At 35.4% G+C, this 24,497-nt stretch overlaps 1 protein-coding gene across 3 annotated transcripts in view; it reads right to left on the reverse strand.

Annotated features, from left to right (window-relative positions):
* Positions 1-300: 300 nt before the first annotated feature.
* The window catches only part of SEPTIN10 (septin 10), an 80,103-nt gene continuing 55,906 nt past the window's right edge, over positions 301-24,497 (reverse strand). For 2 of the 3 annotated variants that reach the window (XM_069094043.1, XM_069094044.1), the window contains exons 9-11: positions 16,045-16,177; positions 9,743-9,930; positions 301-593 (exon numbers count right to left, since the gene is read on the reverse strand). In XM_069094043.1, coding sequence (XP_068950144.1) covers positions 434-593; positions 9,743-9,930; positions 16,045-16,177 — 481 coding nt within the window. In that variant the 3' untranslated portion in view covers positions 301-433. Of the gene's footprint in view, positions 594-996; positions 8,230-9,742; positions 9,931-16,044; positions 16,178-24,497 lie in introns of those variants that run through there. The other variant, XM_069094045.1, reaches the window with a different exon arrangement.

Genomic DNA, 24,497 nt, shown 5'->3' on the forward strand with positions numbered 1-24,497 from the left:
TCTCTCCCATTAGAATGTAAAATCTTTGAGTGGAGGTGGTTTTACTCTTTGTATTTGTATCCCTAATGCCTTACATAGCCAATCAATAAATGCTTGTTGATTGGTTGAATGATTGACCATCCTGATATCCAGGACAAACTATTTTTTTACTCTAGAAAGAGTGGTCTCCAAACCTCTTTCCTTGCTTGTCTGCACATCAGTTAAAAATTGAGTATGAGTTTTTGTATATAAATTGCATACACAAACTATCATACTAGTATTCAGTCAACCTTCAACATTTGTGCATTTAACTTTCATGACTTCAAGCATTCATATGATTTTATTAGTAACCTCATTTTCACTTTCACATTGGCAACCACACATTCGTGGCTATGCACAGCAGAGAAAACAACAAGAGGCACAATGTGTGCAAGTTTATGGCGCAGCTGGTATTCTACCAGGTCTGGTCTTCTTCATCATACCGAAGTAAAGAGCCCCCCAGACATTCAGGAGTGTCAGAGGTGATGTTGAGACCTTGCCAGTCTCTGCATCTTCCAAAAGCAGCAATTAAAGGTACAGCAACCTCTCCCATGGCTTTCAGAGTACAGTATTGCCTGAAAGTAATGTTTTTTTTTAATTGAAATTATAACACCAAACCAAACCAAACAACCCAAACCAAAATTCTAGAGAATTGCTAATGAGAAAAAAATGTTTTGTATCTTGCCAGTTTTATTTTGTGTACTACATTTTATGGGTTCTTTCATCGTTACTGTATTAGGAAAAGCATACATCATCAGAATTGTTTTGTTATAAATAATTGTATAAAGAAAATTTAATTTGCAGCAGTGTTTGCCAAAAGACTAGTCATAGGAATCTAACCCCCTATTTCAATGTATCATCATTCACATTTTTTTTACTTTTACATTATTTTCTAGGAACATTACTCCCACAAAAATTGAGAATAGACTGTATTTTCTTTATAAAACACACAAAAAATAAATTTTTAAAAAGATGAAGTGAAGTAAACATTTAAAATTTTATTTACAATTTTATGATTCAAAGGACATTTAAGAGCAATATGATTGAATATTTTAAAAAATTCCTATTTTCTGGGGAGTAGAGAAGATCTATACATAACTCTTTATTAGATAATTATTCAGTCAATTTCACATAGTTAAAAATGTAGCTTTTTTGAGAGTTGTTTTATTGAGAAACACACAACATTACAAACACATAACAGGTCACTGTAGCAGGTAAATATGCTTTTCAATATGAGTCTTGTAGATTTTTATCACCTTCAAAAAGAAGCAAAGTTAATTTTGTCTGATTTCAAATCAGCATTAAATATTCAGTATAAATTTATTTTTCTTTCTTTACATGGTTCTGGATGGTTTCCTTTTAATGTCTGGACATTAGTTGTGCTGTCTTATTAGTGACGACTAGCAAGAAGGCCAGTTTGGCTGAATTATTGAGTCTGAGGAGGGAAGTGATGTAGAATAAGGTGGAAAAAGTAGCTTGGAACCAGGTTATAATGGGTAACAGTGAGCCATCAATGCTTGTTGAGCAGGTGGTGAAATGACCAAATTTGTACTTTTAGAAAATTATTTTGGCTGGTGAATGGAGGATAAATTAGAGAGAGACTTGATTCAGGGAGACCAAGTAGAAAGTCATTGTTAATAGTGCAGGTCAGAGATTATGGGGACCTATTGTGGTTGTCTTTGAGTGGAAGAAAGGATAAAGGTGAGGGGGATATTGTAGAAGTAGAACCCAGAGCCTAACTTCCAAGGAGTACCTACTATAACCATGACACAAAAAGGCAGAGATGGAGCAATTTTCCCAACAATATTTAAACTGATGTTGGTATAGGAGGTGGTGGAATGAGGGGGAATGTTTTGCCATTAAAGGTGCACAGGCTGAAAGACTGGAGATAAACCCAGGATTAGCTATGTTGGGAGGAGGGGATATGACTCAACTTTCCACACTGAATGACTGATCACATATACCCTCTTGGGGTCATGTTACCCTGACCCTTTCCTCTCTTTCCCACCTCCCACCCCATCAAGAACACTGCTCTAGAAGCACAAAAAGAGAACGTGCAATCAAGATTCAAGGCTTACTAGATCCCAGACCTTTAATTCTCCTCACATACAGACATACACTTCTAGAATTTTGGCATTACTGTGAAGGGATAAAGGTAGACTAGATATTACTATGCTGAAGAACTATACTGTCATGCTTGTGCAGCATTCTTTCAATAATAAATTTGCCATAATCAACTATCTATTAATATTTCAGATAAAATATTATATGTGTACATACATGTAATAAATTTCTGCATCATCAACTACCTATTGTATACTTTAAAATTCATATTGCACAAATATGAAACTTAACAGATCCAAATGAGAATGTTCTATCATTTTTCTCAAACCCATTCTTCTTCTGAACTCCCCTATTTCTATTGTGGGCACTACCATCTGTCCAATCAAATTTGCTTATCTTTGACTTTCTTATTCTTCTTCATCCCATGTATACAATCCAGTTGCTTAATCTTGTAATTTCTACCTCCACATTTCTCATGTTCATTCTCCTACTCTCCCAATTACATAGCCATCAAAGACTACTATCACTGTCCATAACCTCATCACTTATGGCCTGTACTATTGCAAAAGCCTCAAAATTGGTCTCTCTGCTCTAAGTCCCTATCCTTTCTGATTCATCCTTCACATAGCCACCAAAGTGATTTTCTCAAATTACAGATCTGACTACATCAGTCTCCCCACCCTCACTTCCCTACACATACTCAATAAATTCCAGTGACTCTTTTACTTCTAGGATATATGTATATTTATATTCCTTGGTAGGCATTTTAAGCCCTTCACAATCTGGCCTCAATCTGCCTTTCAAGATTTATTATTATATTTGCTCCCTTTCCCATACTTTATATTCCAGCCAAACTAGACTTCTTACTATTCTGTACACACATAACAGTCCACCTACTATCTTTTATGCCTTTCCACTGACTCTCATCTATGGCTGGAATGTACTCCCTCCTCACTTCTGTCCCTAGGAATCTCAAATTTCCTTCAAGACTCAGCTCAAGCTCTACTTTTTGGGGGTGAGGAAAAAAAAAAGCCTTTTGAAGGCTTTTTAAAAAGCCTTTCCAAATCTCCCCCTTAGCTAATGCTTTCTCTTCCCCCATGACAAATTGCTATGTAATTTATTTTGTACATATTTACCTAGTGTGTATTTTGTAAATACTTTAAGTAAGTACATGTTGAGAGAATACAGGGCTTTCCCATGAATGGCTTAGGAAATAAAGCTATACCTCAATTAAACAGAAAAGCCTTTTCTTCACAGAACATCATAAAACTGACAGAATGCTAATTTCTTTGGATGGACAGAAGCCGCTCAATGTAAAAAAGTCATAAACAGCAAAAGTAGACTCAAATCCAGTTCCTCTTTACTGCAAATATAGTACTCTTTCTACTAGAATTGGATCTTGCTCCAGACATCACTATCCCCTCTTTCATGCATCTTTAATCTCCCTCTACATTATTTCTTAATCCTTAGTTCTCCCCAATTTTTTTTAAAAAGCTATCCTCTCCACCCTTCTATTCATCTACTATCTCATTTTCTCCCATTCATCTCCAAACTTGAAAAAGATGTTTACACCTGTTTACTTCTTTCTCTCTCATTCTTTCTTTCTGAGGCAGAAGTGATGTGCCCAGGGTCACACAGCATTAAGTGTGACCTGAACTCAGATCAAATTTGAACTAAGGACCTCCTCCCTTGTAGACCAGCACCAGCTAGCTACCCCTCCACTCACTTTCTTCATTACCTTGTGATCTAACTCCTGTTTCATCCCTTCTAAGGTTACCAGAGACCTCTGAATTGCCACATCCAATGGGATTTTTTGTTTTGATCCTGCTCGACATCTCTATAAGATTTAACACTCCTCTCTGTCCCTTCTTTCTGAATATTCTCTTATTCCTTGATTTCAGAAAGACAACCTTCCTTTGGCATTCCTCTTACCTCTTAAACTAACTTTCTGTGTCATATGCATAGTGTTTGATAAGTCTCTGATAAATAAAACTGATGCATCTGAATCTGCTGTAGGTCCTGGCATATGCTAATAAAATTTGCATAGCATTTTCTTGGGGACACCTTCCCCAATACTTGAACCTGATGGATGTGCTGCCTCCTGTTTCATCTAGGACTGGTGGCTCAATATAGGTGCAACCTCCTCATGCTCTATCTGCCTTCCCTGATTTTTCCCAGCAAAGGGTTGTCTTTGAATTACTGTCTTCTCTCAAAGTGTTCTCTTTCTCTGCAAATTCCCTTAGCTGTTGTGGTCTGGGTCTGTCCATTTGTGAGCATAGCGTCCTACCTTGGATCACAGCTTTCCATAGGATCAAAGCTATGAAAGGGACCTTAGAGGTCCAGCCCCTCATTTTAGAGATGAGCAAACTAGTGATTTCCTCTAGACTTTTGCTTTGCCATTTCCTTCTCCAACTCATTTTACAGATGAGGAAAATGAGGCAAGAGGTCAGTAAATTGCCCAGGGTAACACAGTTATTAAGTGTCTCAGGCAATTTGAACTAAGGAAGATGAGTTTTTCTGACTCCAGGTCAGGTACTCTGTCCACTGCATTTAAGAGATGTTTGTTAAACTGAATAGGGAATTAATATTAGAGTAACTCGTCATTCTTTTAGCATTATTGGGGAAGCCTCTGATTCACACATAGTGGCAAGCAGCTTCTACTCAAGGGGCATTTGACTCATTTTGAGGGAAGTCTAAGTTGTATTGGGATATCGGTCACATTATTTTCCCACAGACTTACAGGGGGGAACATTTCACATTTCATTGCAGCTATTATTGATTCACATACTCGCTGACAACAGTGAGCCATCAGCCAAGGTATAGAAGTTTTCTCGTTCCTACTGTAATGGTAGGAGATCTGAATTGCAGTAAAATACCTCAATTTGATGGTGGTTGCACTAGAAATAGGGAACTGAATCCATGCTCCTCGTGGTAGAGAGACTGGCTCAGAGATGGTTCTGCCACAAGGCTCAGGGATATTATTTAAATTATTTACATAGGTGTGAATTAAGATATCCCAGAAATATGCTCCCAGGCAGTCCACTCATGCAAACTTATTTTTATCCTATAAAAACTGATAAATACTTCTGAACTTAATACCATACTGACCTAAAAAAAGGAAATGTCACCATTCACCTCCTTTTCTACCCTACTCTTCCTAATAATGTTTCACTATGAATACATTTAGATGACAAATTTCCACTACAATATGGAGAAATCTAATAGAAGACATAAGGCTATATACCAGTATAGCATGCAAAGAGGAATTATGGTACAAAGTATTATCAAATTTTAGACATTAATTAAATGTACCAGAAAAAAGCGTATATCTGGAGACTTAGGAAAAGAGCTGTATAAAATATAAGGAGAGAAAGTGTGATTTGTATCTGGGAAAGAGAGGAATGGAATAAGATTTCTGGAAGGAAAATATCTGACTGTGAACTTGAGTTATGGAGTTGCAGCCTCCTGATTTTAGCAAAATCAGTGATCAAGTTCCTCTGTCTTAGCAATTCCCCCTAGTAACATACTTTTACCAGCCCATCCTCCTTGGGCCTTCTTCCCTCCCTCTCAAAAAATCCATAACCTACCTGTTCAAAAATAACCTAAATCCCTAATTTAAAATGTTTTCACAAATAAGAATAATAAATATTTAAAATGAAATACTAGTTGGCCTAATATTTTGAAACTCGTTCAAACTCAATGTTTCAATGTAACCAATCATTTAACCAACCTATTCAAATGACATACTCATTTCTTCCTAATTTGAAAAAGGGAGGTAGATAAAGAGAACAGAACATGGGGCGGCCAGGTAGCACAGCGAGTAAGAGCACCGGCTCCAGTGTTGAGAGAGACCTGGAAATCGAATCCCGGGCTCAGACACTTAGCACCCACCCAGAAACACCTGGCCGTGTAACCTTGAGCAAGTTACTCAACCCCAATTGCTTAGGGGCGGCCAGGTGGCTCAGCGAGTAAGAGCACCGGCTCCAGTGTCGGGATGACCTGGATCAAATCCGGGCTCAGATACTCAGCACCACACCCAGAAATAATAACTGGCCGTGTAACCTTGAGCAAGTTACTTAACCCCGATTGCTTTAAAAAAAAAAAAAGAGAACAGAACACTCTGGCCATAGTGAAAAAAGAGAAATCACTAACAAGGAGGAAAATAATATAAAGAAAGAAGAGTCTGGGTCTCACAAAATCAAGTTGGAAGAGAACTTACTAAAGAGAGACTTTAAAGTTTTACTAAAGGTTGGTAACCAGCCAGAATAAATAGAAGCTGTGCACTGAAGCATTTTCTCATATAGCTGTAAATGTAGTCAGTCTCTCTGCACGATTTATGCAAACTGTTTTTAAACATGACTTGCTTCCTGTTAAAAAAAAATTCATTCATTTGACTCATATAGTAGAGGTGACATTCAGATTGCCTAGCTGAAAGCCCTGGAATAGGGTCAAAGTTAAAGTTTTATGGAGATTTGGTGATGCATTGAAAGGAGACATATGGTAAATGCTTTAATCTAGCTGAAGTTCCTTCATTAATTCAAATAAACACTTCCCAATGCATTTGTTCCATGAATTTAAATTTTTAAATAGTCCTTGTGCCTTTTTAAACTTTGAAAATTTAGGCTTGTCAGTATGATCAAGAGAATGAATAAAGTTCAAGCTGTATCTTATAGCTTATACAGACAGGAAAGTAAACCGTGTCCTTTAGCCTAACAGAACTGGAATCTTTGTTCTGTTGTAAAAAGAAGCCACTGCTTTGTTTCTACCATACCTACAAGCCTGTTAACATTTAAGATCACGAGAAGTACACCAAGTCTTAGGATACATACAAAGTGACCTGAGGAAAACCAGGGCATATGAATTGAGAGGCTTTACCTGAATCAGTACGTAAATAGCAGATAGAATCCTTATCTCACCTACCATAGCAAGTTGTGGAGATTCCCAGTGATAACAACAGGACAAACTTTGTGCTATGCATGTTAAAGGTACAACAGACAGAGATCCTTTAAAGTGAAGACTGATTACCAGTTGAATAAATCAGGAAGACTTACATTCAAAGGCTTCTCAATGATGACTTAGGTTTAAAGTGATTTAGACACATTTTGCAAATATATCAATTTATTTGTCAAGGGTTAAGTGTCAGTTTTACTAAAGATATTCAAATACAAAAAAGAATAATATTAACCAAAAACTATTACTGTTAACTCATGGTTAGAATTCATCATGTTTTTCTTAGGCATGATACTAAGGCACTTTGAATTCAAACATTCAATGTAGTAGAGGACAGAGATATCTAAAATTTATATACATCTTTAATAATAAGATGTTTGAAATTACTGTCTAAGCATTAACTTGTATCTCTATGCACTTAACACTTTTTTTCTCCTGAATATACCAGACAGGGTTTCAAAGTACTCAAATAATGAGGTGGTATGAATCAATGAAATACAAGCAAATATAAAAATGCACAGGGCAGCAATCACTAGAACAGAGGCTGCCAAATTTAGATGGTTTTGCTCATATACTCATTCATCAGTATGGTAAGTTAAGATAGAGAAACTTACAATCATATTCCATAATTGAATAATGCAGCTATAAAAAGTCCTTACCAGTCATCTATAACTAGTAAGTGACAAAACAGTCTCGGTTATTCCTTTAAAGCTCTAAAAATTATATGGTGTTTAGTATGTTAAAATAGTCAAAACGATGTTTTTTTTAAAGAATGATTCTTGTACATATTTACGTGAATATAAATGTAATACAGCCTTTGTACTGTGACCAAGTGCTGTATTTTAATGGCACTGAGTCTTATCTTTGGTACAATGCATTTGCAAAGGGTCAATAATTTGGCAATACAAAGAGACAGCTTTAAGTGCATTTCAAAGTAGCAGCAATAAAGACTAATATTATCAGTAACTTATGGCATATATATTGGCCTTCTCTTTCAAAATATCTTTACATAACTGCTAGTTGCTATGGTTATCTAATATGTGTTGTTAATAAAAAAAAATTACAGTGCAAAAAACAAAAAAAAACCCCACTATATAATAAAATGAGAAAATCAAAGCATACTTCTAAAGTAATGTTTGCTTGTGTAATCATCTTTGCTATATAAATCTGGAACTTCTGTATCACATAAAGCTGGAACTGAAAGAGGAAAAAAAAAGAGTGCTGAATGATTGGCGTGTGAGAAAAGAGAACAGAAAACAGAAATGCCTAGAGCTATGTGTTTGGCATGGCCTTTGCTAAAACCCAATTTTTGTTTAATACTGCAAGGAAAAAAATCAAGATATAGAAAATGTATTTTCAAAAACTATGTTACTGTATTTTCATAAGGATGAGGAAAAAATAGTATTTTTGAATTTTCAGACAAGAGGGTGAAGAATTTGATTCCATTTAACTTTGAAAATAATGCTGTATATTTTTTCAAGATGAATGTTCTGTAGCCCTCAGAAAGACAAGTGATTCCATTGACAAGAACAATAGAAAAATTTACCAAAAATAGTGAAAAGGGGAAAAAAAAGAAAATGCTTCTCCCCCATAAGACAAGCTTACTGAAAAGTAGTAACAAAGTAGTTGTTAAACTGCTCAGTGTTTCAGAGCTGGATGTTGGTCATCTAGTCCAACCCCTTCATTTTACAGGTGAGGAAACTGAGGTCTAGAGAGATTAAGTGGCTTGCCCAAGGTCACAAATATAAGTTAAATGACAGAGTTGAGCTATTGAGTCCTGACTTCAAATCTAGAACTCTTTCTACTATCAGTCTTAATATTTATGCATTTCTATAAACAATGTAATGAAATAGAACTTGAATAAATTATAGGTTTTAAAAACTAGCATTATATTCATTACAACTGGCATTATATATTAGCATTTGTTCTTCTTTGCACATTTTTGAAATAGAAACTGCTCCTTCCTCACTAATATCTCTGATGGCTATAAAAGCCACAGATTGGTCTAACCAAAAATCTCCATGAAACCCTCAAGAATCTGATTTCTTTTCTTTTGTTGGGTATGGAAAACCTCTTCCAAAAGGTACTATACACCAAGGTTACATTTTTAGGAATGTTTTTAAGAATGAATTCTAATTTCTGAAAATGCTGGGTTTGTAATGGACACTGCCGGAATAACAATAAAGAAAATTCTTTGGCAATCCTCAAGCAACGGATTCAAAAGACAGTTAAGTTAGATCCCCAAAGGACTCACTAGTTCATGGGGTTATTTTGAATTCCAACAAAGGCCAGAAAGGCAAACAGAGGTGATATGCAGAAGGGAACCTTCACTCTCAAAAAAGCAGATGCCAACGTTATATAGAACATAAGTTAACTTTTGTTTGGACACATACCCATAACCTTCAAGATAATCTGAAAAGAAAAACTATTCTAAGAATAAAAGGTCTTTTAAATCTTGTGGTTTTTTTAAAAAATATCTTTACACTGCCTTTAAAGCCTATAATTCTAATTCTAATTTGAGCTTGTACAAAGGTTCTGAATTATCATATTTCATTATGATATCATATCATTATTCAAGTCTGAATTATCATAGGTATACTCTAGACACAGGTAAGACTCAGAGAAAAGTTATCTTTTTTCCTGGCTCACATCCCTTTTCAGTGTAATGGCTTTTTCTACATTGATGGTCTAGGTTTCAGAGAATACTTACTTCTTACGATCCTTTTCTCTCTTCACACTGGTACCAGATGCATTTAGAGGTTGATTTTGGAGTAGCTCAGATGCAGCTTTCTTTTTAGCAAAAGCACTTATTTCTTCTTCCAAATACCTCCTCTTTTCTTCAAGTTTAATTCTTTCTTCCTGATGAAGTCTTTTAAGATGTTCAAACTTGGCCTGCAGCTAAGAAGCAAATGTGTAGTTCTGATTACCATGCATGTGGGGGCAGCATAACTCCAAGAATCAGTTCAGCAAGAAACAATGTCACAAGTGCTTAACACAATTGAAGTAAAAACTCACATATAGAATTTCCCCACTGTCTTTTATCATCATTTTGAAGATATGCTTGATTACAAAATAAATCAGAATGCTAATATGCAGAGCCCTCTGTTCTTTTCAAAGCATTTTCTAACATTCATGTATTACTTTAAAGTTTGCAAAGTATTTTATAAATATTATATTCTCTGCTCTTCACAACAACCCAGTGAGGTACGTGATATTATTTTTTACATATAAGGATAAGAGGTTAAGTGATTTGGTCTGTGTTGACATATCTAGTAAGTATCCCAGACAGATTTTACTTCCTGACCCCAAGATTGGTGCCTTATCCACTATACCAATGGTGTCAAACTCAAAAAGAAGTTATGTCCCTGTGAGCTTCACATTAACTTAGAAATCCACAGAGTACCACTCTATATGGTGCACTGCATTTTTACTTTTATTAGAACATTGCCTGTTACATCTTAATCTGGTTCGGTGTGTTTAAGAGTCTAAAAGAGCCACTTTAGAGTGTGATTTTTGGAGGAGGCGGATTCCCACCCCAGAGAGGGTCTTCAGGCAGAGGTTGGACAGCTACTTATCAGATATTTTATAGCAGAAGTTCCTCTAGAGGCTGGCTACTACTGAAATCTGTTTCAAACGTAAAATTCTAAGAATTCTTTGATTTTGTGATTTTAAATTATGTTTGGCCTTTTCTTTCTGCTATCTTTTTTAGTATTTTATATATTTCTGCCTTGAGATTAATCTCTCTATAAGCAAACTAGTCATAAATATTTTTACTAGCCCAAAGACTTCATAAGAAATGTCATTTTATTATATTATACAGCTTATTGATGCTATGTTTCTTTGACCCAGATATTTGCCATTAATAATTTGTGAACATGTAAGAAAATATCAGAATAACTGCTGAAAATATTGGTTTGGTTAAAAAAATTAAACTATATTTTTCCTTACAGATGCCATATAGTAGGTACCTCACATACTAGTAAGCTTAGTTTGTTAATATTAAACATGTATCAGAAATACTTTTCTATTAACTATGACAACAGAGAAGGAGACAGAATATATTGATGAAATAAAAACTTACTAATTGTATAACTTTAAGCAAATTGTTTAGCCTCTCTGGGTATGGGTTCCTCATCAGTTAAATGAGTTAGGATGATACAGTCTCTTTCAGGTACAAATCTATGAAATAATGATCCTCTTTTCTCTCTACAACAGGCTGGACTGTCAGCCAATACAACCAGCATGGATTCCTCTTATTCAAAAATCTCTGCTCTAGGTCACCTATTCTCACCAATTTCAGATTTGACCCTTCCCTGACAACACAGAAAATAATTAAGAGGTAAATGACAACTTATTATAAGGGATGGCTTTATGTGAGGGGATAGAAGGAAAAATATAGATCATGTAAAAACAAGACAGATAAAAATTTTTTTTAAGTTAAATTACTTTCCCTTCCAAGAAACTACTGGAAAAACAGAGATCTCTTAATTCCTCCCTGACCTAGTACGTTAACTATGTGCCAAGATTCCTGAATTCTTCCTATAGTCTTCATTAAGTAAGGAGGCTAACGGTAGAAAAAAAATTAAGGGATCTTCTTTTTCCTGACCAGGACATCAATGGGGTGAGAAGATCTGAGCCAATCCTACTGGACCCAGTAGCCCATTTAACTTTTTCCCATGTCAAAGCAGTAGTGGGGAAACTGGTAAAGTGAGTGGGGTAGTTGAGTAATTCAAATCTAAATGTTCTATTGCCTCCAGCCCATCCAAAAGCAGGGAAGAAGCAGGAGAGCAGGGGCTTAATTCTAGACAGAACTAACTTTTTGAGGAAAGGTAAAGAAATCAATACATGCCTCAAGCTGATGGAGAAGAATGGAACTTCATGGGGGAAAGAGAACATCTACTTATATTCAAATACCATTCAAGATGAATACAAAATAGCTTCTTTAAAAAACTGCTTTTCCACCTTTTCCTAATATTAGTGTTACAACGGTAATTTATACTGCAATAGATATACAATATATTTGAAATGTATTGTTTTGTTAAGTGGGCTTTTGTAGGCTGGCTTTGGAATCTAATAATCATTTGTGATTGTTCCTAATGGAAAATGTTTACAATTCCATTTACAAGTTTGAAACAATTAATTTATAATCCAAATGTTGCCTGCATTTAAAATCATAGCACTCTAGAGATGAAAAGGATCTCAGAGACCATACAGTCTAAACCCTTCATTTGAGCAAGTTAACAGTTAAAGTGACTTTCCTACTCAAGTTTATATGACAAAGTCAGAACTACATCTGGGCTCTCTTGGCTTCTCTACCCAATGCTCTGATACATGAAACTGCCTCCAAGAGAAATACAGTTTCAAATCTCTTCCCCAAAGAACTTTTATTAGTTTTTATTTAGTATTCAAATGAATTGGAATTGCCTATAAGTATCCACTAATCCATCACAGGTTACCAATGCTATATGTTTGCCTGTTGCTAAACTATAAAATTACAGTAAAAGCAGCTAAATTATTTATGCTATTACAAAGCACAAAGTCATTGTATAAAAAAAAACAACCCCTCATGTAGCATGCTTTGTGTGAATGAAGTGTGTAAACAAAAATCCCAATTTAAACAAAGAAACTAGGAAATGATTCATTTTCTCAAATTACTCAGAAGAGGATACTGTTCAATAGCAATATCCTTTACTGCATTTAATATATCATTCAACTTGAAAAGAAACTAATTTGTGTACCATTTTGCAGGACTACATAAAATTGTGAAAAAGAGCTTCCTCAAGGAACAATGACCCTTACTTATGTCCATTAATTCATTCAACAACCGCTGATTAAACATCTATTTTTATGTGAAAAGTGGACCTATAGGTAGCACAGGGCATAGAGCACTGGGCCTAGAGTCAGGAAGCTCCCAGTTCAAATCTGGCCTAAGATACTAGTTGTGTGACCCATGGCAAGCCATTAAACCCTGTTTGCCTCAGTTTCCTCATCTGTAAAATGAACTAGAGAAGGAAATGGCAAACTACTCTGCTATCTTTTGCTCAGAAAACTCCAACTGAGGTTACAAAGAGTCGGTCAGACACAACTGAAAAACAACTGAACAACAACTTATGTGAAACATTACCGGGGTGATGGAAAGATAAACATCTACATAGCCTGGTCCACATAATAAAGCCTTTAAGGTTAAATGCCTCACAGTAAGTGACTCATCACACAGCTAATAGTGTCAAAGTGAATTCAAATCCAGACCTCCTCTCCTTACTCAAGCACTCTTTGAACAATAATATATTCTGTCATACAGAATAGATCCTTTCAGCTTAAAGTTAGAACTGATTTATAGGACTAGGATAAACCAATATAATAAAAATGCCAATACAACCTATATTAATTTACTTAATTCAGTGTCAGAGTAATCAAAAGGTTGTTTTATGTAAAGTTAGAAAAAATACTAAAATTATTCTAGAGAAAAAAAGATCATGGGATTAAGGGAAATAATGGGGAGAAAAGTATAAAGGAAAGAGATCTAGCAGTACCACATCCCAAACTCTCTACAAAGCATTTTGATACTGTTAAATTGTTTGATACTGTTAAAGCTGTTGGATACTGGTTAAAAACAACAAACTAATAGATCAGTGGAACAGAATAGGATCAAAATATGCAGAAGCAAATGACCCTAGTCATCTAGTCTTGTTAAACTAGTCTAGATAAACCCCAAAATTCCAGCCACAAGGAAACTGTTGGTACAACTAGAAAGCAGTCTGAAAAAAACCCAATACAAGCTCCAAGAAGATACATGACATATGTAAAAAGTCACTTCGTATCAAATCAAAGGAGCAAGAAAGAAATTATTTTGCAGATCTCTAGATAGTTAAATAAATAGTTCATGACCAAATGAGAAAGAGAAGATCACAGACAAGAAAATGAGCAATCTTGTTTTTATACAAACAAAATGAAGGCAGTTGAAATCAAAAAAGAAATGGATAACTGAGGGAGAAAAAAAAACTTTGTAGCAAGCTTCTCTGATGAAGAGTCAAAGGAAGAAATCTAAGCTTCCTATAGCCCTAGGTAAAAAAATGCTCTAAGTCACTAACACTTAGATAAATGTTCCAGTCATTCTGGAAAGCCATTTGGAACTATGCTCCCAAAGTTATTAAACTGTATATTCCTTTGATCCATCCACACAAATATTTATAGCTATTCTTTTTGTACTGGCAAAGAACTACAAAGAAAAGGATATTCATCAGTTGGGGAATCATTGGACTGAGGGTATATGAATGTAATAGAATATTACTGTGCCATAAGAAATGAAGAGGATCATTTCAGAGAAGCTTGGGTAGACACAGTGAAAACAGGCAGAACTAGGAAAACAAATTCTGATCAATGTAGTGAACATCAATGATTCCAGATGATGAAGCAGGATGTTCACCTCCTGATACAGAGGTAGGAACCTCAAGATGCAGAATAAGATGTACATTTTTGGATACAATGTGGGAATCTGTTTCTTTTTCCAGTGCTTCCAAAGATGGAAGAGAAAGCCAGAAGGACTTAACAAATAAGCTGGACAGCTATGAAAGTTACATGTTTAATTTATCACGTACTAAAAAGAAAAACTCTACATAAAAAGATTTATGGTTTCACATACAATACCCTTCTCTTATTCTAAAACATGTTGGGAAATGCTCATTTTATTTGTTGTTTGTCAAGTTCGGGGAAAAAAAAATCCTTTAGTTAAACCCAGAAATATTTTTAAAGGGGAAAAAAATAAAAGTAGCTTACCAATGTTTTCTTGAACTACTCAGTGTCAAAAATTCTGACATTAATAACATTTTTCTCAATAAGACCTTCATTATTCTAGAAAATCAGCTAGAGTTTTAGACCCTATCTCCTTTGTTTCTACTGGATCATGTAAAGGGGCCACTTATTGGCTACCTTTTCTTTTTCTTGGCAATTCTATTCTGAGATCACAGATCACAGCAAGAAGGGACCTCATGTTCTTTGATTCGAAATCCAGAATTCTTTCCACTCTACCCTACTGCCTCCCATTGTCCGTGGCTTCCACCATAACCTCTATGAAGATAATTCTCTTTTTGTTCAGTCATTTTCAGCCACGGCCAACTCTTTATGACCCCATTTGGCATTTTCTTGGCAAAGATACTGAACTGGTTTGACATTTCCTCCTCCAGCTCATTTTACAGATGAGGAAACTGAGGTATACAGGGTTAAGTGACTTGCCTAAGGTCACAGAGTTAGTAATTGTCTGAGCTCACATCTGAACTCAGGAAGATGAGTCTTGCAGACTTCAGGCCTGGTGTTCTATCCATTATGCCACTTAGCTGCCCCATGCAGATAACTCACATAGCTACAAATCCAGACTTTGACTCTCTTCTGAGACCCAGACTCACATTTATTTCCACTTGTCTATAAGACATCTCCATTTGGATGTCTCATAGGCATCCCATCCCAAGCTCAATATGTCTAAAACCAAGTTTATCTTTCCTCCTAAACCTGCTCTTAATTCTGACAACTTCTCCAAGACTCAAACCTTAATATTACCTTTGGATTATCTCTCTCCCACTCAGTGACCAAATCCAGACAAATCAAGTGATTCTACCAGTCCGCCTATTACTATACTCCTCTGCCAATCCAACAGCTCCCTACCAAGTGTTCTGACCACCCCTTTCTCTTCTCCAATCAACTCTCGGTATCGCTTCCAGACATACTTTTTAAAATTTGGACAGACTGAATCAGTCTTCTTTTACCCAGTGAATGGCATGCTGGAACAATCACATTTAGGTGAGTGGATTTGTCTGTTGAAAGAGTATTCTCTCTAAGAGGACCAATTTTTGGAAGCAAAATTTCTCATTTGAAATGTAAATATTTATTTAAAATATGCTTGCCAGCAAGATAACTTTCTAAGCAGGTAGACTTCTAAAGTATAGTAAATAAACTCTTTCAAATGAAATAAGCAGGATACTTAAAAACCAAACAAAACCCTAAACCAGCAACACTTACCTCTCTCTCAGCTTCTTTCAAGATTGCTTCTTTTTCCTTCACTCGTTGCACAAACATCTGTTTCATCTCCTCTTCTTTCCTTTGACGTTCACCATAAAATTCATGCCTTTTGATTTCATAGGCCTCCTGAAGACTAAAGTCATGTAATAAAATTCAATGCATTCTTAGGTAGGAATCAAAATGCAAACGCAGACAAGCTCTATGATCAATCTAACTACATTTTACACCCTTCCATCAGAGAAACCCAACACAGAGAAATTTCCATCCTATGAAATTGGTTAAGCAGGATGCTTGCTAATTAACAGCAGGATTCACATAACTGATTCATTGAACACAATTTGAAATTCCCTGAGGCACAATTCTACTGAAATTCCTAGAGAGTAAGAGTGATCCTAAGAACTCTCCATATGAGACAGATTTTTTCATTTGCAAAGGTTTAGGGCTAACAGATTCTCTTCAATATTAAAAAAAAACCCAAAATCTTTTTCCCCCTTAATTCTTAAGAGTTCCAAAAGATAAATAAAATTAATTGTCCTCTTGTGGCAAAGGCAATGATTTCCATTTGTCAAAATAGCAACTTCTATTTAAATTATACCTGTAATGTGGCACTTTACATGTAAAATATGAAGTATTAGAGATAGTATAGTTATTTCAAAAGAAAAATACATTTTGCAACACTTGCATGATGGCTCTATCAATCAACAGAAAATTCTTTGTTTCTAGTACATTTTAAAAATGTCAGCTATCAAATAATCTTCATGCACTCAGGTGTATACTACCAAGGGCTTAGGGGTAATATACAGTATAATAATAATAATACATTTGTGATAGCAATTTATAGTTTTCAAAAGCCTTTCACATGAAGCATCTCCCTTTGACCTTGACAATGCCCAGAGAACACAAGTTTGACAGCTGAGTTAATTAGCTGAGGCTCATTAAGGAGAAGAGACTTGCCCCAGATTATACTCATAAATGATAAATAAGCCAAGAAATGTTATAGTTCAGAGAAGATAAAATCTTAGAAATCATGGGAATGGTTTTTCCTCAAGAGCAAAGCCAATAGACACTGTGGATCTCAAACTCTGCCGTTGTTGAGTCATTTCAGCTATGTCCGACTCTTCTATAACCCATTTGGGATTTCCTTGGAAAAAAAAACAGCCACAGGAGTGGTTTTCCATTTCCTTCTCCAGCTTATTTTTATGGATGAGGAACTGAGGCAAACAAGGTTAAGTGACTTGTCCAGGTTCTAACAGCTAGGGTCTGAAGACATATTTGAACTCAGGTTCTCCCGATTCCAGAGCTGGCACTCTATTCACCATGCCACCTAGTTGCCCTAAGATCTCAAACTACTTATGTCCAGAACAGAACCACTATTATTCTTCTCAAAATGGCCCCTCTTCCTATCACCTTGTCAGTTTTATTTCTGAAACATGTCTCTCATCTTTCCCTTTTCTTCCACTCAGACACCAAATTGACTCAGGTTCTTATCTCTTCTTATGTGGTCTATTGCAATAACCTCCTAACTTCTCTCACTGCCTCAAGTTTCTCCAATCATCCTCCACACTGCTGACAAATGATAGCTGTGCACAGATTTAAACATATCCTTTTTTGCTCAAGAGGGTCTAGTGACTAGAAGTTCTTTATAGGATGAAACAGAATCCACTTGATGGCTCACACTTATTTTTGTTACTACTTTCCTGAAATTTAGCATAGTGCTTTGCATAATGTAGGTGCTGAAAGATTTGTTCAATTTTATGAACACTTTGAAGAATTTGAGATGTCTATTTTCTAAGTCCATTGTAGATTATAAACATCAAATTAAAACAAGGAACAGGGCTGCTAAAAATAAAGTCAGACACAATGAGAGAGGAACAAAGTGACCAGATCCTTAGGAAAGAGGCATAAAACTTCATTAAGTGTAACATTTTTAGGCATTAACAGCAGGGAAATTAATTAAAGACCTCTACCATCTAGTTCAAACCTACCTTCCCAGATGTATTCCACATGACTGAGGCTATGACCAGGCATACTGGCATGCTTCCTACCCCTCCCAGGAGACATCCCATTTCCCATCTATGCCTTTGCACGGGCTGCCCACCACGCTTGGCCTGCACCTCCTGCTCACCTTCACTTCTTAGAAGAATGCCTAGTTCACTATTAGCATCTTAAACTCATCTAAAGTATTACTTCCAACAGAAGCCCTTTCCCAATCTAAATGCTGTTCTTGTTCTTCCTCTCCCCTAAACACAGTGGACAGGACACAGGGGACTCATGGTCAGGGACATATGAGAGCAAGTTATCCAACCTCTCTGCCTCAGAGGGTTAGACTCAATGGCCTCTAAAGTCTCTTCCAGTTCTAAATGAATGATCCTATGAAATTGCCTTGTGCATAGGCACACGTGTGTGTGTGTGTGTGTGTGTGTGTGTGTGCTTGCTATCCATTCTTTAAGAGGACCAAAATGACATCACTATATTAAGAGCCAAGTTACAGCGTGTATGACTGGCTGATCAGACCAATTTCTATCACAGGTTGGAAAAAAAAAATAGTCCATGTGAACATTTGGGGTGTATTCTCTAAATGTGCAAATCCTACCTTTCTTTCAAGCTACTCCAATTCTGCTTTGCTCATAGAGCACAACACCCACATTCCTGTGCCAGTGTCTTCCAGGTCATGTAATCTATTCCAAAGTTCTTAAGAGAGACCTTGAGAGGGTCCTTGTATCACTTTTTCTAATCACCATGTGAGCATTTGCCCTCTGTGAGTTCTCTGTAAAATACTTGGCATTCGAGAGTGTGTGTGTATAAAAAATATTATATATGTATATATATATATATATACACACACACATACATAACACATATATGTGTGCACACACACATACATATATACATACACACACTCTTTGTATATATTTTGTACCTACTTACATGTGTATTTCCCTAACAGAATCAATATATCAATCCATAAACATTTATTAAGCATCTACTAGGTGTCAGGCACTGTACTTCAGGGAAGTGACCATTTTCATTTCGTCCTAGTATCCCCAAGGTCTAACACAGTGCCTGACACCTATTAGGTGATTAATAAATGCTTGTAAAATTGCATGTCTGGTCAGACTTTATCATATGTATTGGTTAGTTTTGCTGAACTGATTTTTTTAAAAATACCTCACTGAGGAAAGAGAAGAGTAAATTCATAAATGAAGATGATATAAAAACAAAAGATATCAACAAACATTTTAAATTAAATGCTGATTGATTCACTCCTACACAGCATAACTGGTGTTAAAAATGACAATTCTGAGTCAATATTACATAATGGATAGACAGCGTTAAGGTCAGAAAGATCTGGGTTCAAGTTCTGCCACTAACAGATGTGTGCTTAGAAGCAAGTCCCTTCACTTCTCAGGGTCCTAAGCCATTCTCTGACTATCAATTGCATAGGAGTTGGTGGTTTGAGTTGTTAGCAGGAGCTTCCTCTGCAGGAGTTCCTTACACTGATGCTATCAGAGAGGCTTTATCTAAAATGTACTCTAAGGGAAAAGGGGTACTGACATACATTTTTTGTTTGTTTTACTGAAAATGGTTAATTTATTTTAAAAGCTTTTTGATAAAACAAAAACTCTTGAGAAAACTTAGCTACTCAGTAATTGATCCCCCTATGGAATAACCATGGTCATAGTTTTATTGCCATGATTATGCCAGGATTTTAAATAACTCTGCAACTCTTGACTATCGGGTATACCTGCTTTTCAAAGCTGGGCGTTAAAGATTCCAAAATTTCATCAGGCAACAATTCTAAAGTATAAACTATAATGACTAGTGTGTTAATAGCAAAAATATCAGTTAGCCCTCTGGAGTGGCAGATTGTTTTTAGAATTTAGTGGAGACTAGCTTAAATCTTAAGTAATTAAGCACATGCAACCTAGGTGTTTCTTTTACTTAATATAAATAAGATTACACTCAATTAATTGAAAACATGACATTCTAATGCCATTTATTTAGGTCTCATGACCTGCATATAATATAGGCTAGAAGATTAAGATGTCAAATTTGAACTAGCACAACAATTCAATAATGAATCAGGGTAGTTCCTACTATCTGTACTAATGAGCTATGAAAACTTAAGACAAATAAATTAGTTTTCTGATCTGTAAAGTTCAATTCAGTAAACATTTATTAAGCCCCTAGTAGGTGCTAGGAAAACAGAGTTTATGTCCTATGGGTTTATACTCCATTGCAATAAGTCACATTTACATAAGTTTAAGGGTTTTTTTTTTAAGTCCTTACATACATACATATATATATATTTTCTTTTTGGAGGGGGGAAGGTAGGACAATTGGAGTTAAGTGACTTGCCCAAGGTCACACAGTTTGTGTGTGTGTGTGTGTGTGTGTGTGTGTGTGTGTGTGTTTGTGTGTGTTAAGTGTCTGAGGCCGGATTTGAACTCAGGTCCTCCTAACTCCAAGGCCACCTAGCCACCCCCTTACATACATATATCACCGCATTTGATCTCCACAATAACCTTTTGAGGAAGGTACTATTATTCTCTTTTTACAGATGAGGAATTTGAAGCTCAGAAAGGTAAGTGATTTGCCTAGTCACAGGACTGATCAGTAATCAGAGGTTTCTCTGACCCCAAGTTCATTTTTCTATCTTGTCCATAATCCTGCCATTCAATAAATTATATTTACACATACATTATACACTTCTGTGTACATGTCATCTCCCCAATAAAACGTGTGCTCCTTTGTAATACTTCAAGGGCTATATGAATGTCACATATTACTATTATTCTTGAGAAAAAAACCAACACCACATAATCTGAATATACTAAGAGATTATAAATCTGTTAGAAATTGAAGGAGAGAAGCTACCTAACCATTATTTAATTTTTTAAAAGATAAAATACAAAATAATAATATTATAATGACCTTCATGCCATAGGCAGGTGATTACTTGTACTATATCAAACTTAACTTTGGAAAAGGGTTCAATATTTTTGTCTGTCTTTACTTTTAAGTTTTAGGTTAAATTTATGTTCAACATTAAGTTCATGTTACTACTTAAATTAAATGCAGATTCTAAAAAGCCAACTAATTCTATACTTAGGTTTCTTTTTTCTCTAGGTTGATCAATATATCTCCTCATGACATAGTGTCTCCTCACTATCAGGCCATCTCCACCCCATCATAAACTTGGGTTTTACCCTTTATTCCCTCCAGTTCTGATAAGTGAATCCCTTTCTCTGGCTTATCTTGTCTGACAGCAGGACTCTTACACCAGCACTGCTTCCTGCAGTCTCTTCAACATGGTCCCATACTCTATGTGTTCACATTACCTATTACACACTTATAAATGCTCTTTTTTCCTTCTCTTACTTTCCTTCACTCTTTCATCTCTATGAGGAAGGCAGGAACTACGAATACGACCATTTATCCATAAAAACTAACTGAAAAAAAAAAGACAATTTTAAATAGTTAAATAATCATGGAATGGCTCAAAAGGCTCTTGAGAGGTCATCTGGTGATCATAACACTCTCCCAATCAGACAATTTGAGATTTAAAACAGAATAAAATTTGATCACAAACCTTCAAGGAAAGATTTCATGTAACCTTGTATATTATTCAGAAACATATTTACATAGAACTTATCCCATGAATTTACTTCCTAGACTAAAAGTCTTTATAAAATATCACTTTCCTCACCTTTAAACACAAATTCAAGTTTCCAATCAGAGTTCTTTACTTCTGTTATGTTTATGTATTTTAAACACATATTGATTGATCTTAGCTTCATATAACAGGAAAAAAGAGGTGAGAGGAAAAAAAAAGATATAGCAGCTGGGTGACACAACAGAAAGAGTGCTGACCCTGGTGTCAGGGGGACCTGAATTCAAATGCGGCCTCAGACACTTACTAGCTCTGTGACCCTGGGCAAGTCACTTCACCCTGTTTGCCTCGGTTCCACATCTGTAAAAGGAACTGGGGAAGAAAATGGCAGACCACTCTAGTATCTTTGCCAAGAAAACCCTAAATAGGGCCATGTAAAGTTGAACACAATTGGAAAGCCTCAACAACAACAAATACTAAATGTTTGCTTGAATTGAGTTCTCATGCCTATGTTGCTTATCAACGTCAACTAAATACTTGCCAATTTACAGACTTTTGTACTTTCAATTTTTCTTGTGTGGTGTTTATTCATTATATCTGCTACTTCCACTTAATCTCTTGCATTAATAATTTCCTAATTCCTTTATCCTCATTCATTTGGCTACCTGGTCTCAAAGTTCCCGTATAATCCTAATGTTTACTACAAATGATACTAACTCTTCTCTTTTACTCCCCCTTCCTTCAAGCAAACTATTTTTTTTCTAAATTCTGCATTGCATTTAATCATAAGGTTATTCCTTAAGTCATGTTTGTTCTTCCAATTTTTTGTTTCATAAAGATCTTAATATCTTTGTACTTCAGTTCCTCAATTTTGTATTTTATGATTTTATTATAATATTCAGTTTAACACTGAGTATTTACTATGTACAGAGCATAATCCTAGATGAAAAGAATTACAAGCTACATGCTTAGGGGTTTTCCCCCCAAAATACCTCCCTATATACCTTTTCAACCTTTCCTTTTTAAGTATTCTAATTTCAACATCTTTTCAGATTTTCTTTTATTACTTGGGAAAAGGGAAATGTAAATAATTCATATTCTTTTGGTGGCTACGACACTAAAGTTACATGAAGCTGAGCAACAATTCCACATTTACTCTATCTAAATCACCTTCTTCCAGAGGCAGTTAAACAATCTTTTGAGATCATTTACCCTCCTATACAGCAAAATGTGGTAGAAAAGATCCATTCACACAAAGGAGATTAAGCATCTTGTTAGTAGAAATCATATATCTCTGATGTTAAGAAAAGGCAAATAATAGAATACTTAACTAGAACCATTCTCTATTTCTAGTTTTTTAGGATCTCACATTTAGATCTGGAAAAAATTCTAGAAGCCAATGTCCTCTTTTTAAAGATTAGGAGACTGTGGTGCAGAGGGCTTAAGTCATTAGCCCAAGATCAAACAGAAAATAAAGACCTGGGTATTTTAACCCAACCCTCTGGTTCCAAATCCAATGTTCTTTCCACTGTATAATACAACCTCTTATTTATATAAATTATCTTAATAAATCTTCCACTAATAAACCTATTTCTTCTATCTTCCCACTCCATTTCCTATATTTGCATTTTTCAATACTCTGTAGAGAGTATGTAAAGCAAAGAGAATACTGGACTTAGAATCAAGAAACCTGGGTTCTAGTTTCACATTTGCCATTCATTAGATGGACAACCTTCAGCAACTCACAAGGCATCTGGATTTTACTCTCCTTGTATATAAAATGAGAGTGCTGAATTAGATGTTTTTAAGATGCAGTAAGACTATGAATTTCTATGATTCCTTTCACCTTCTCTCTTCCTCCAATGTATCAGACTGGCTTATTTCACCTTTCTGTTTTTGCTGTTTAGCTTTATTTACCATAACTGTTAACATCCACATATTATGCTTATTTGTTTCATTTTTCAAATGGTGGTTAGGGAGAGAAAAAAGAGGTGAGACCAACTAAAAAAGGGACAAAAGGAAATAAAAACCAAGAAACAGCAGAAATTAGGTAGGTGCTTGAGAATAAAGTGGGAAGAGGTCTATAAAAGAAGCTGCTCTGTATGAGATATTTTATTATTGAAATATCCCTTGGTTCCTTCCCCCCAAAAAATATGTGTGTATACATATACATATATATGAAATTTGTTTCTTTAACTTCATAGGCCTTAATTTTTTTTATATTCTTACTTAAGCTATGTGCTAAAGCACAAAAATTTGATGAGAAAAGTCTAAATTGAGCCACTAATCCTTATAAAAAATGTCAACTTTAAAAATACATAAAGTTGCATTATACTCTAAGCCTATTCAATATTACATCTGTAACTAAGAGAATTTTTTTAAACCTAACTTTGGAATAAAAATCTAAAGTATATGCCCATTTAAGAAGCTGTGTTATATTATTCTTTATTCTTATCATACCCACCATATGTCAGGATGTGTCCAAGAGAAAACACATCCAAAGGACCATTTTTGGATTTCAAGAATGTCACACTTAGCTCAGAGACTGGCAGTAGAACCCAGGATTCCTCATATTTCGCTTTCCATTGTGACCTCCTGTGACTTCTGACTAGGTTTCTAGCCTCTGCTATGTATTGCAAATTAAAAACAGTCTCAGCTTCTCCATTCTTCCTGTCCCAGAATACCACAAATCTTTGGATGTTTTCTAAGGATCTTAATGATAATAAAGGGAAAGCAGATTGGTGGTTTAAAAAATATTCATTAACCTATTGCTTTAAAGTTTTAAAAGTGCTTTTCTTATAATGATCCTATAAGGAGCAATTATTATCATTATTATTAT

This window comes from Petaurus breviceps, unplaced genomic scaffold, assembly GCF_028583685.1.
Source record: "Petaurus breviceps papuanus isolate PSGF00001 unplaced genomic scaffold, PetGlider_PUasm1.0 214, whole genome shotgun sequence".
Lineage (NCBI taxonomy): Eukaryota > Metazoa > Chordata > Mammalia > Diprotodontia > Petauridae > Petaurus > Petaurus breviceps.